Below are 14,859 nucleotides of genomic sequence, written 5' to 3' on the forward strand. Positions count from 1 at the left end.
CAACTAATGATCTCTGTGACGTTTACTCAAGTATCACAACATTGTATAAAATATATATGGTGTTACCTATTTTGAGTGCATCAGCAAAGAGATCCTTCAGCAGATTAAAGCTCCTTAAGTCATATTTACGTCCACTATGAGCGAGGAAAGATTGTCCCCTAAGCATTACTGTTGATAGAGACTTGAATGATCTTGATCTTGAAATTGTGTTAAATGGTTTTGCCCGGATAAAACCTAGACAAATGAAACCTAATTAAGTTTCACACACCCTAATATTGTTATATTGTTAAGAATAATATAATAAAATTATTATAATATTAAATTATTGTAGTGTAATTAAATGTGGTTTGTTAGGTGTGGATGTTGCCAACATTCAGGGGGAAAATTTTTGAGGCATTCCCCATACCCCCGCTTCTGGGGGACCTGCTAGCCCTCAAGCGTCTTTTCAAAAAATATTCGCTCCCCCAGTTGTCAAAACCTGGCTACACCTCTGGATTAAGAATTTACAAAGTTAGGGTGACGTGCTTTATGGATGACTCCACTTAATTGCATTTACAAACAATTTATTTTAATAATTCAAAATTTAAAAAAAATTTAAAATTGATTTTTTTCATATTAGGAGAATAGCAAATAAATTTTTTTTTTTTTTTAATATCTAAATAAAAGTAGTTATATAAGGGTTATTCCATATCAAATCACCTAAAGGCTCCCAGGGTACCACCTCAGATTTGCTTTAAGCTTTGACCACACACAGATCTTATGAAAAAAATCCAATCCAGAAAATTTCTGCTTGATTGACCAGTTTGTTCAAAAGTTATGATTGATTTAAAAATGACCGAAATCCGAAAAATTTGTGTATCGTGAGCTTACAGCAGCTTTTTTCGATTTTTGACAAACCATAACTTTTTAAATAAAGATGGTGATCATCTGAAATTTTGTAGGGTAATAGTTTTTCACCCAAAGAATCCATTATTGTAGTTGTTTTTGACTGATTTTTTACAGTTTTTGAGTTATTGTACCTTAAAGTTGCTAAATATTGCAACATTATAAATATTTTTTCGAACTTTAACATGTTACAGTTTAATACTTACTTACAGAAAGTGGATTTTTTTGTTACCTTTGTGTACTTAGGGTCACCACTTGTTAGAATAATCAAAATTATGCATTAAAAATTAATTTAGCACATGCAGCAGCGTATTGAAAAATCACTTTTTTTAAAAATGATATGATAAATTAAATTGACTTTGCTGGCATAGAAAATAGCGTAAACAGTTGAAATAAATTATGAAACTTTTTAATGTTGAAGTTCTATATATAGACAATCACCAAAAAAAATTTAAAGACCTATACTCTATCTTATGACATGATTGTAGCTTTTTGAGAGTGATGATATTTTCAAAAGGAGAATGTTATTAGACTATAAGCTAGCCTTATTTCATAGTCTAATAATTAGTCATAGAGATGACAGTAGTATATTTTTTATTTATCTGTGAATGAATATATTCAGTTTTTTTTTAATGACATAATGTCTTAATTTGTACTAATAATAATGACATAATCAGTGTCATAATCAGTGTCTGATATTTGTTAGTTTCTTTGAGATTTAATATGTTTATGTCTTTTTTAAACTTTTAATTAGTAATAAAAATAAAAAAATAGTAAAAAATGACAGAGAAATGTTGTGTGGGGAAAGTTTTAAATGAAGATTGCGACAAAACGTATTATTGTAGAATGATTGGAAGAATAAAACTAAAAGATATTGAGAACGCAGATGTTGAAGTTTTAATTCAAAGAATTGCACAAACTTTTGAACTAAATGAGGAGATATGTTTTCACCATGAAAAAGCCTATATTTCTAGATACGAAGCACTTCAAAAATACTGCTGTGATCCGTTTAAAGTCCACAAGAAAAAAATTATTAAGGGATTGTGTAAAGTCGATATTTTAACAGCCAACTTAAGATCAAACCTGGTCAAAAACTTTGCACTAACTGTTTGAATGAATTCAAACTTGAACAAATTACAGGAAAATTTAGTCAAGAAAATGAAGACAAAGATGTTGATGATGAAGAGTTTAGTTCTTCAGACCTAAATAAGACAGTTTTAAATGAGTGCTTCTTTACTGGAAATATCTCCTCTAAAAAATGTAATTAAACGTGACAGGTTAGAATATGGAAAGCAAAAAGTTAAAAAACTGGAAACAAGTATGACAAAACTAGTAGCATCAGCATTGGACCCAAAAGAAACTCTGAGAAAAAGCAAAAATGTATTAACTGTAATGATTTAGACAAACTGATAGATGCAATAAAAAATAAAATGAAAATAAGTTTGAAGGAAGAAAAAGTTCAACTACTAACACTAACTCCTGATAGTTCGCAAATTGAAAAAACTTGCAAAACTCTTTCAGTCCCAGAACATCTTGTTATAAAAGCTCCAAAGTTGAAAAATGAAAAAGAAATACTTGCTAAACCTGAGAAAGAAATACTTGCTAAACCTGTTAACATATTTTATCTTTCAAGTGATGATATCAATAACCATGAAACAACTTTTTAACCTTTAGAAACGATATGAAGGGATGCGCACAGTTCAGGGAACAAGCTATCATTGTTTTGTACCAGGTGGAGAGAAATTGTTTTTACGAAGAATCTCTAGTGATACTGTCTATGATACTCATGCGTTAAATGATGTTAGTTTGATTAAAAAAAAATCCTTCAAATTTTCAACCTGGTAAATATATTGCATGCTTTAACGATGAAGAATGGTACATAGGGCTTGTGGTTAATATTTGTAATGAAAATCAAAACGTTAATATGAAGTTTATGCAAAGAAACAAATTTAATATAAAATGGACAAACAATGCACGATCAAGTCAGTGTTGGGTTCCATTTGACAAGATAATGTGTCAAATAAGTGTTCCATTGATTAAAAGTAAAAGTGCTTGTGACTATATTCTTGCTAGTAATGACTATGACAGTATTATGAGTTATTTAAATCAGAGATAAGCTAATTAGTTTCATGTATAAATACTTTTTCTTTTAACTGATTATCTTACTCTTTGAATGCAATTTTGTTACAGTATAGTTTGTATAAAATTTGAAGGATAAATTTTGTATCTGGTAAGCAGTATTTTTTTGTTCTCCTTTTAAAAATATCATCACTCTCAAAAGGCTACAATCATGTCGCAAGATAGAGTATAGGTCTTTAAATTTTTTCTGGTGATTGTCTATATATAGAACCTCAACATTAAAAAGTTTCATAATTTATTTCAACTGTTTACGCTACTTTCTATGCCAGCAAAGTTGATGTAATTTATCATAATTTAAAAAAAAAGTTATTTTTCAATACGCTGCTGCATGTGCTAAATTAGTTTTTAATGCATAATTTTGATTATTCTAACAAGTGGTGACCTTAAGTACACAAAGGTAACAAAAAAAATTCACTTTCTGTAAGTAAGTATTAAACTGTAACATGTTAAAGTTCGAAAAAATATTTATAATGTTGCAATATTTAGCAACTTTAAGGTACAATAACTCAAAAACTGTAAAAAATCAGTCAAAAACAACTGCAGTAATGGATTCTTTGGGTGAAAAACTATTACCCTACAAAATTTCAGACAATCGCCATCTTTATTTAAAAAGTTATGGTTTGTCAAAAATCAATAAAAGCTGCTGTAAGCTCCCGATACACAAATTTTTCAGATTTTGGTCATTTTTAATTCAATCATAACTTTTGAACAAATCGGTCAATCAAGCTGAAATTTTCTGGATTGTATTTTTTTCATAAGATCTGTGTGTGGTCAAAGTTTAAAGCAAATCTGAGATGGTACCCTGGGGAACTTTCAAAAAACTAGGTGATTTGATATGGAATAACCCATAATTCTTATATTTATATATATATATGTATATTTGTATCTCAACCAAAATAAGAATACGTAAACAAATAAAAAAACAACAATATAAATAATTTCAATTAACATTAAAAAAAATAAAACATTTTTTTTCTAAATTCTCCTAATACGAAATGTTTCAGTTAGACCAAGGCAATGAAATAAGAATTACTTAATGATGTAATTCATTTTGTTAATGAAAAAGCGTGGTTTTAACTTACGTTACACAAATTTAAAGTAAAAATGTGCTTTAACTAAGCATTATTATTCAAAACTTTAAATGTAACATTTAATATTCATTCACATATATTATTAAAAAGCTCAAGTTTTTAAACTAAGTTTTGGAAAAAACAAAACTTCATCATATTTTTGTTAACTTACATTACATGAAAATTGCAAAAGTTCTTTCATTATTTTCTAGAAATATATATATTTTATAAAATAAAAAATCTGACCAATAACAATTTGAACATGTTAACTCTGTTTTTATGCTAATTTAATTCTGATTATGCAAAGAAATTCATGGTTAAAATAACATTTTACAATAATACTTTTTTTATCATGCAACAATGAGAAAAACTTTCGGAAGCATTAAAATGACTTCCGAAATCATTTTCCAAAAATCATTTGCTAAAAGTTGACAAAAAATAGAATAAAATTTGACTACTTTTTTATTTTCTGCCGTGGAATTGCCCATATATATATATATACATATATATATATATGTATATATATATATATGTATATATATATAATATATATATATATATATATATATATATATATATATATATATATGCAAAAGTTAATATCATTTTTCTTTTACTTTTGTATAAAATGAATATAAAGTTTACTAAACACCAACTTTTTTTAGTTATTAAGGCCAAAATTTTGATTGATAGAAATGAATTACTTCAAAATTTACTTTTTGTTGACATTTTTTGTACAAAAAATCATTCTCTCCTCCCAACAACCCCTCCCTCCTCCTCCTGATCATATTTGACTCTATTTTAAAGAATTTTAATCTTTTTTCCTTGTCTACCTTTTTTACATGATAGAGTGAATTTTTAGCAATTTTGAATGAATATTTTCAAAAATATTAATTTTAGTCTAATTTTAACTTATTTCTGATCACTGTTTAAATAATCTAATTGAAAAAAGTTTTTGTTAATCATAAATGGCTTAATGCATAGGTGAACCATTTTGTATGTAAAATTCACACGACCTAACATTTCTTAAGGTCTATTTTTGCTTCATAAACAACCTAATAAGTTTCATGAAACTTTAAAATAACTATATATCATGTTAGCTTATAACAAAAATACAATCTTTGTACTGTTTGATGATAAAATTGTATATTTACAGGGTACAAAATAATGTCTGGTCAATGATCACTGGTTTGCTGCTTCAGAAAAATTTATAGTTTGGCCTTCCAAAATCAATTTTTGTTGAACATATTTGATTAGCAAGTATTCCAAGTCAACTTTAAAAAAAAATAAAAATAAATAAAAAACATAAAATTAAAAGGAGTAAATTAATGCCAAATTTAAAATCAAAATATAAATAAAATAATAATATAAAAATTAAATAATCAAAAATGCCAAATGTTTTTGATTCGTGGAATAAAGTTTCTTGCAAAGATCTTTTGTTCAAAAATAAAAGCTTTAAAGTTACCATTGTCTAGACTAAAAAATAAATAAATAAAAATCTGATAATGATAATAAGAATTAACAGCATTAAATTAACAGCAATTAAAGAATTCTAAATGAATTTGTTAAAATTATAATGTCAAAAGAAACACTTTATTATAAAAAGTAGAGGTGAAAAAAGCTGTTGAAAGGAATATACTATAAGTTTTATTGAAAATGGTATTGATATTGACTTTTAAATCAAGTTTTTGTATTTTTGCATTGCCGTTATACTTGATCTTGACCCTTATGATAAAATAAATAAATTTATTTAGGCTATTCAAATGTTCCAAAAGATGACAACAACTACCAAAGAATATCAACATCTATCAGCAACAATATATCGATGCTCACTAAGAAAGGTAATTTAATTACATTTTTAATAGTGCTGCAGCCACAGTAAATTTATTTATATTTCATTAATATATTATTATATTAATATTATTATAGTTGCATCTATCCAAAGAATGGTCAATCAGATTGGGACATCTCAAGATGTTCCAGAGTTATTTGAACTATTGTAAGTTTATTTTAAAACTTTATTTGGAAAGTTTTAAAAATATTTTTAAAAAAAGAGTTTGAACTAAATATAAAGAAGGATGATTGTGTTAAATAAATAAAGAGAAAATTTTGTGTAATAAATGTAAAAATTAATAGTATAGTAATAATGTTAAAATGTTCACCATTTTTATGTTGGTTTTTTGGTTTTTTCCAAAATTCAAGTTGTTGTAAAGCCTTGGGGAAGCCTAAAAATTATCTATCTTTTGTAATTTAAGACAATGATTGTGTTTTTTCTTATATCATCAAGTTAAATTTAATGAACAGTTTGAAAATATGTATTCAAAAGTTCACCATTTAGTGGTCAACAATGCGTTTGGTATTTCCAAAGCAGTTTCAGATTTAAAAGTTTTTACAAATTTAGCAAAGTAGCAATATAATTCTTTTTTTGTGTGAAAAATATTTTGCATTCCTTTTTTTGTAGCAATTTTTTGAGCTCATAAACAAAATAACAATTAACAATTTTCTGAAACACAGGTTGTTTACAAAACCAGTGTTAGTTGATAGTATACAATGTTTTTTAAATTCTTTTAAATACTGCTGTAAAGTATTTTAAATACTTTACAACAGTGCTGTAAAGTATTTTAAGTCCAAAACTTAATAGCTGTTGACAGAACTTGTATGCAGGAGCTGGAGTCAAGATTATTATTATCTAAAGTGTTTTTGTTGCTTCTTCAAAAACTAGTGATCGACCAAAACAGGAAATACACCAGAACAGGAAATACACCAGAACCAAAATAAACAAATTTTTAGGGTATACTAGTTTAATACCGTAACCGAATCCAACATTTTGGCAAACATTTTATCAAAACTAAAACTGAAATTTTGGCTAAACAAAATCTATTTCATTTGAAAATATCTAATCTAGAAATGCAATTTTACATTTGTTGTTTATTTAGATTTGTTGTTTTTTAACATTTGTTGTTTATTTTTTTGACGATTTTTTACCTTCTTATTTAGTGATAATAAAGTAATAATCATAAATAATATTAAGAAAAATAAAATTATTATATATAAAGGCCTTGTTTTAAAGTGTTTTGCATAGAGTGATTTATGTATGTCTTAAGCGATTTTACACAAGCAGTAAGCAATTTTGGTTAAGCGGTTTACTATCATTTTTTTAACTTTTAAATTATTCTATAAGCGGTAAGATAAAAGAGGTAATTAATTTTTAAAAAAACTACATTAACTTTTGATGAGGCTTTTGTAAAAATATTTGTTACAAAAGTTTGAATGACAATTATGTTAGATTTAAGCGCTATTTACTAATGAAAAAAACTCAAATAAAATTAAAAAATTATTTTTATTTCGTTTTTATTTTTTTGCTTGAAAAACGCTTATACTTTAAGCTTAAAGCAAAGATCATAATAGTATAATTTAGTTCTGATAAAAAATATATGATTTAATTTAAAACTAATTTAATAAAAATATATAATTTTATTCTGATAAAAAAATAAATAATTTAATTTAGATTTTAAAAATTTATCTAAGTTTAATAAAATTAAAGTAAATGCTTGGGTTTAACTTAACTGTCAAGTTTATCTAAAAATATTACTAAATACTGTTCAATATTTAAATTGTATTTGTTTTTAAAAAAAATTAGCACTTTTTTTTTTATAACGCAAGTTAAATCGCAGCAATTATTTTTTAATAAACAATATATACAGTGATATAATTTTAATAAATGATGTTGGGAAAAATTATCTTTTCAGAACAAAATCATTAATAAAATAATAAACTTTTAATAAATAAAATAAATTAATTAATTAAATAAATGTTATTTTTCTATTTGTTACTAGCTAATTTTTTTTAAATAAAAAGTTATTTGTAGTTGAAAGGCCGCAATTAGAAATTTAAGAAATAATCATTTAAAAATTCAAAAATTTAGCATATTTTAATTCATTTATGCAAATGTTGAGAAAAGAAAGAAGTTTGTTAATACCAAATATTTTTTTAAATGTAAAATTAAATTTTATTATTTAATAATAATAAAAAAAAGAAAATAAACATTCCCTTATAGTAATAATAAAAAAATTAATATTATTGCAGCAATTTAAAAAAGTTAATGTCTTTAAAAAATAAAAAAATAAAGAGAATTTTATAACATCAAATTCACATTAGGCTATTGCGTTAAGCATTTTTTCATATGTATGTATATATGTGTGTGTGTGTATATATATATATATATATATATATATATATATATATATATATATATATATATATATATATATATATATATATATATATATATATATATATATATATATATATATATATATATATATATATATACAGGGCAGGCCTTGTTACGAGATTTTGCTGCGTAGCGAAAACGTGTAACACATTTTTAAGTAACTCAACTCAGCAAATATATTTTGCATCGTTAGAAGTTATATTGCGTCACTAGCGTCTTTTCAAGTACCGCATTGTAATTAAAGTTATTTTATTAACGCGTTAAAAATCATACAGTTTGTTTTTTTCTCACTATAACAAAAGTTACAAATAAAATCTAAGTTCTTATTTAAAAATCATTTTTATTATTTTTTTCAAATATGAACTAAATTTTATTTTGAAAAAAAAAATATTTTTTTCATGAAACGTAATATAATGTTTGTTTATTTTCTTATGATTTTTACAGTTGGTTTTTGGTTATTTTATTAACTGTTAATAAATTTTTTCTTATTTAATTTGTGAACTCTTTTTAATAATGTTTTTAAACGATGAAGAGTTTTTTTTTTGTTATTTATCAGTTACCGATAACATATTCGTGATCATAATTTATTTTCATAAATTAAACGAACGTCTTTAAAACTTTATGTTATTGAATTAACAATAAACAAAATATCTTATTAATAAAATATTTACATCAAAATAAATCGTGCATTTTTTAAACTATTATGACTAAAAATAATTTTTATATTGAAAAGGAATTTATATATTTAATTCCTCAAGATAAAACTTAAAACACTTTATTTTTTTTAACTAATTTTTAACAAAAAAAAAATATTATGAAACAAACTGTTTCTTTACCAAAAAATATATTAGTTTACAATTGCGGTTAAATGCTTTTACTTACGACTTTATTTCTTCTGAATAAATGTTACGTTACGTCACATTAACGACAATCAAAAGATAATTTAAATATTCTAAAAGATATAAGTTTTTGCGTAGCGCAAAACTGCTGAATGCGTAGGCAAATCGCCTTTTCGCAAGCAAAATGCGAGCTGCGTAACGCTTCTTAACAAGGCCTGAAAGGGTGTGGAAAGAGTTCCCATACAAAAATACAAACAGCAAAAACAGCAAAAGTTCCTGTACAAGACAGAAACAAATTACACTTTAATTTAAAACAAAAATAATACTAAAAAATACTAAAAGAATACAAAGGAATACAAAAGAATACTAAAAACACAACATATAACGACTATAAAATATAAACTTTATTATTTGAAACACAATTATTTAAAATGAGGTTAAATGCAGCTGAACGAGAATCTTTTCGAAAGCGACTAAAAATGTTTTTTGTAAATAAACCTAATATTAAAAAAAAAATCGTAAATCATTCTCAAAAGGAAGGATTTGCTCGAAGTACAACATATGATAACCTAAAAAGACTTGAAACTGTTCAATCGTTTTCTGATAGAAAGCACCCTGGTCGTCCGACATCCTGGACTAGAGAAAAGAACGCCGAATTAACGAGACTTGTCAACAATCGAAAAGGGGTCAGTCAGAGAAAAATAGGTATTAAATTCAGTGTAAATCAATCGACAATTGGTCGTCAATTAAAAAAAATGAATATTAAATATAGAAAACGTGAAAAGACTCCAAAATACACTATAGAACAACAAATAAAGGCAAAGAAAAGAAGCAGGAAACTAGTTAACCAACTCTATAACACAAAGTCGCTTCTAGTCATCGATGACGAAAAATACTTATTTTGCAGGGGACAACATGCCTGAAAATTCTGGATACTACACAAACAACAAGAAGACATGCCCAGAAAGTGTTCGTTTTATAGGAAAAGAGAAATTTCCAAAAAAATTATTAATGTGGATAGCAATATCTGACCGTGGTATGTCCGAGCCATTGTTTCACAAGTATCATGGAGACTTTAACTATTTATTTTGGCCAGATTTAGCAAGTTCTCATTATTCTAAAGAATCTCTAAATTGGATGGACCAATATGTCTATTACGTTGATAAAGAATCCAATCCCCCAAATGTGCCTCAAGCACGACCAATTGAAAATTTTTGGGGACATTTGGCACAGAAAGTTTACGAGGGAGATTAGCAAGCTTCAACAGAGCAAGTTTTGATTGATCGTATTAAACTAAAACTACAAGAAATTGATTTAAACTTTTTACAATCGCATATGAAAGGTGTCAGAGCAAAATTGAGATCAATTGCAGATGGTGGTGTTTTTCATATAAAAAATAATATATTTTTATTAAAAGATAAATGCTTTATTTAAAAAAAATATAATAGAAGTTTTTTTTTTTATTTATAACGTTTTTATTTTGTCCGATAACTTCCGCATCACCCGTTATTGAAAGAAAACACCATACAGATAATTTTTTTAAATTATACTTTTGTACGGAAACTTTTTCCACACCCTATATATATATATATATATATATATATATATATATATATATATATATATATATATATATATATATATATATATATATATATATATATATATATATATATATATATATATATATATATATATATATATATATATATATATATATATATATATATATATATATACACACACACATTTATACAACCCTTAAGGTCTAGAATTAGGGTCAGCATTCAGCAATGCCGACATAAAAGTGTTTGAGGTCGGTCAAAAATTGCCGACCTCATTTTGATGTTTTATGGTAAGACCTTTGTATCAAATTTTTTTTGCCGACCTCTAAAAGATTGAGGTCAAATATTGCCGACCTCGAAATTAGGAAAAATATTGCTGACCTGATTTTTCCTAATTTTGAGGGTTATATATATATATATATATATATATATATTTTTTTTTTTTTGTTTTTTTTTTAAACATCTTCGCTTCCAACAAGGCTGCAAGCAGCCACTAATTAAAGTTGGAAGTTACTGTAAGAGAAAAGATGAAGATTGTAGAGCAAGATAACGATTGACGGACGATTTAAAAGATTGCAAATTATATGAATCAGGAAAGCAAGATGAAGGAAGCGAATTCCAAAGAGCTGATGTTCGAGGAAAAAAACTAGACGAATAAGCGTTTTTGGAGCACTTAGGAACAGTCACAGAAAAAGGATGACACTTAATTGAATGACGAGTAACACGAGAATGAATTTTAGTAGGTGGCACAAGAGACGCTAGCTCTTTCGAGCAGTGCCCATTATAGTATTTGTAGAAAAGAGAAAGAGAAGCAACATTACGACGATGTGATAATGGTTGAAGGTTGGCTGCAAGAGCAGGTCCAACTATGTTTACAATGCGTTTTTGCACCTTGTCTAAAAGAGAAAGGGCATCATTAGAAGATCCGCCCCAGATATGGCAACAGTATTCCATACAAGGCCGGATTTGAGATTTATAGAGGTAGAGAATAGAATCCAGAGTAAGAAAGTGGCGAGCTCGATAAAGAGATGCAACCTTAGCAGATGCTAATTTTGCAACCGATTTGATATATGGTTTCCAAGAAAGATTGGAAGTAAGAGTTAATCCTAGAAGATGAAGAGTAGGTGACTCATCGAGTACATCACCGTTCATAAATATAGGAAGATCTAAAACCTGTCAGTTATTACTGTTAGCAAATCAGCTGTAGAACGAGAAGATCGAAATCCATATTGATGGTCAGAAAGTAAGTTATTAGATTCAAGATGAGAAATTAAGTGTTTGTTAATTAAAGATTCAAAAACCTTGCTTATGATAGGAAGAAGACTTATGGGACGGTAGTTAGACGAATCAGATCGCTCCCCAGAATTTTTGAAGATAGGGATAACAGATGCGGCTTTCCAGCAGGCTGGAAAACAAGACTCTGATAAGCACTTGTTGAATAGTTTTGAGAGTATAGATGACAGCTCTGGAGAACACTTCTGCAAGACAATAACAGGTATGTTGTCTGGGCCACAAGCTGTAGAAGAGTCTAGACAGGAAATCACTTTAGATACAGATGCTGAAGTGATATGAATGTCAAGCAATGAATCAACCTGTTTGTTGGCAATATCAGGTAGAACGCAATTAGTGGAATCAAGAGATGATATTGATGAAAAGTTTTTAGCAAACAGTTCGGCTTTGTCTTTAGGTGAGGTGACAAAGTCTGAACCATACAAGAGAGGTGGAATTATAGATTTGCCCTTATTATTGATATTATTAAAGATTCTCCAGAAGTCACGAGAGCCTAATTTTTGAGATGAGATACGAGATTTCATGACCTGAGAATAGCGGGTTTTGGCGTTAGACAAAACCTTTTTACAGTTGTTTCTAGCAGTAATGAACAGACGTCTGTTTTCTGGAGAATTGTTTTGCTGATAAATATGGAAGTAACGGTTTCGATTGGCAATCGCAGCAGCACAGTGTGAGGAAAACCATGGAGGAGAGTGAGGCTTGACCTGGAATCGTCGAGAGGGAATAAAAGATTCCATGCCAGCCTGAATCCACGAAGTTATATAAGAAGCACATTTGTCGACAGGAAGTTGAAAGATTTCTACCCAAGGGCCATCACGAAGAAAATCACGGAAAGAATCCCAGTCAGCTTTACTGTAGTTGTAAGAGGTTCGATAGTAGGGGTATTCAGGTGATGAAGAAGAATGAGATATTAGTTTTAAAGAGATCAAACTGTGATCAGAAGCACCTAAGGGTGAATGTGGAGAAACTGAGCACTGACTAGGATCAGAAACAAGACATAAGTCGAGTAGAGAAGGTAAATGATTAGGGTTGTCAGGAAAGCGAGTTGGAAAGTTGACTATTTGAGTTAGGGATTGAGAAAGGCAAAAGTTGTGGGCTTTAATGCCTGCAGAGTCACTGACACTAGAGCCAAGCCATTCAGAGTGGTGAGCATTAAAGTCACCGACAACAACTATATTAGCTGATGGATAAAGAGAGAGGGCTTGGTCAATATGATCAGAAATAACATCAAAAAGTGTACAGTCTTGAGATGAAGGAGATCGATATAGAACAAAGAGAAAGGCGATAGAGTGAAGTGGTGCTAAACGAAAGCACATGAAAGAATAGTCTGTGGATTCAAACCTAGTTTCACGACAAACAGGTGAATTCTTACGAATGTAAATGCCCAGGCCAAGCATGTGACTATTGGAGTCTTTACGAATCAGAGGAAGATAACCATCAACACTAAGATCACAAGATGAGACAGCCGAACTCAAATTAGTCTCACAAAGAGCAAGTAGGTCTGGTGAACTTTGCAAGAGATAAGACTCAACAGAAGAAAAGTTACTTCGAAGACCACGAATATTAGTGAATGATAGGTTTAGAGAACTTTGTGATGATGATGGTTTTTTGTGTTTTATAGTTTTTGGTACTTTATTCATTTTTAAATTAGATTGAAGAACTTGACTCAAAGCATAGATAGTACTCAGAACACTGTTTAATAGCCCAAGCAATTGCCTCATTACTACTAATAAACCCTAAGCCGTAACAAAGGGCTCCAAATGTGGCCTCCGCAATGCACACCAAAAGTACAAACAGGGACACCATCCATGCGCAACATGGCACTGTTAATACTTTGATATTTTTCAGCTGTTGATGGAATCAGCCTCTCTGAGAGCTACCACAGAGTTCGGGAAACCTGACTACCAGCCGGCCTCAGAACCATAAAACTGAGTTTTAGAGCTGTACCCTCATAAGGAGATAATAGAATGAGTTGCCTAGTCATAAAAACAGTGACACAAGCAAACCCATGCATTGAGTCAAGAAGATCCAGCATTCAACATCCTAAACTGGAAACAATGTATTAAAAATACATCTGCGCCAGCCTAATAGATGAAGAAGGGGTGCGAGGCTGGTCAACAGATAGAATCTGTTTACCCCTTAAATATATATATATATATTTATATATATACCCCTTATATATATATATATATATATATATATATATATATATATATATATATATATATATATTTGTATATATATTAGTAATAGTAGTAGTAATATATTTAAATAAGTCTTTTTAGATAACATGATAAATAATTAAAAAACAAACAAATTATACAAAAATTAATGGTTTGTGAAACATAAACTTAAAGTAAAAAAAGCATTTGCTATTTCTTAGCAAGTAAGTTGATTTTGAAAATTGAGAAAAAGAGAAAAAAGATCTAAAAAGTCAGTATTTGTAGCTGATAAAGCTGAAATAATTAATAAATGTGCAGCTCATCCTCAGTAAAAGATGTACTGTTTGCAGCTGTAGAAAAAAAATTCTTGTTAATTCTATTCTTAAATGTAAAAAAATTGTGGTGAGCATTATTATATGTAATTCACACATTAGGAAGTTGAAAGGTGATCTGCGAATTGGTGGATTATGCCAATTGATAATCTCCGAACTGTTTTCTACCTTAAACTGTTGGATCAAGTCACCACGTCTCCTGCTAGTTTGCAAAGTAGTAAAATTGAGCCGCCGACATCTTTCAGCATAAAGTAATCCTATTAAATCATGAGGTACTTTTGTTGCTTTGTGCTGAATTTTTCCAATTTCTTTGATGTCACCTTTTAAGTATGGACACTATACC

General features: G+C 28.1%; 1 protein-coding gene across 1 annotated transcript in view; it reads left to right on the plus strand.

Annotated features, from left to right (window-relative positions):
* Nucleotides 1-14,859, plus strand: part of LOC100209749 (syntaxin-7) — a 51,287-nt gene that overhangs the window by 11,268 nt on the left and 25,160 nt on the right. Inside the window, exons 2-3 of the mRNA XM_065813882.1 lie at nt 5,849-5,935; nt 6,024-6,093. Coding sequence (XP_065669954.1) covers nt 5,849-5,935; nt 6,024-6,093 — 157 coding nt within the window. The remainder of the gene's footprint in view (nt 1-5,848; nt 5,936-6,023; nt 6,094-14,859) is intronic.

Source organism: Hydra vulgaris, chromosome 12 (assembly GCF_038396675.1).
Source record: "Hydra vulgaris chromosome 12, alternate assembly HydraT2T_AEP".
Classification (NCBI taxonomy): domain Eukaryota; kingdom Metazoa; phylum Cnidaria; class Hydrozoa; order Anthoathecata; family Hydridae; genus Hydra; species Hydra vulgaris.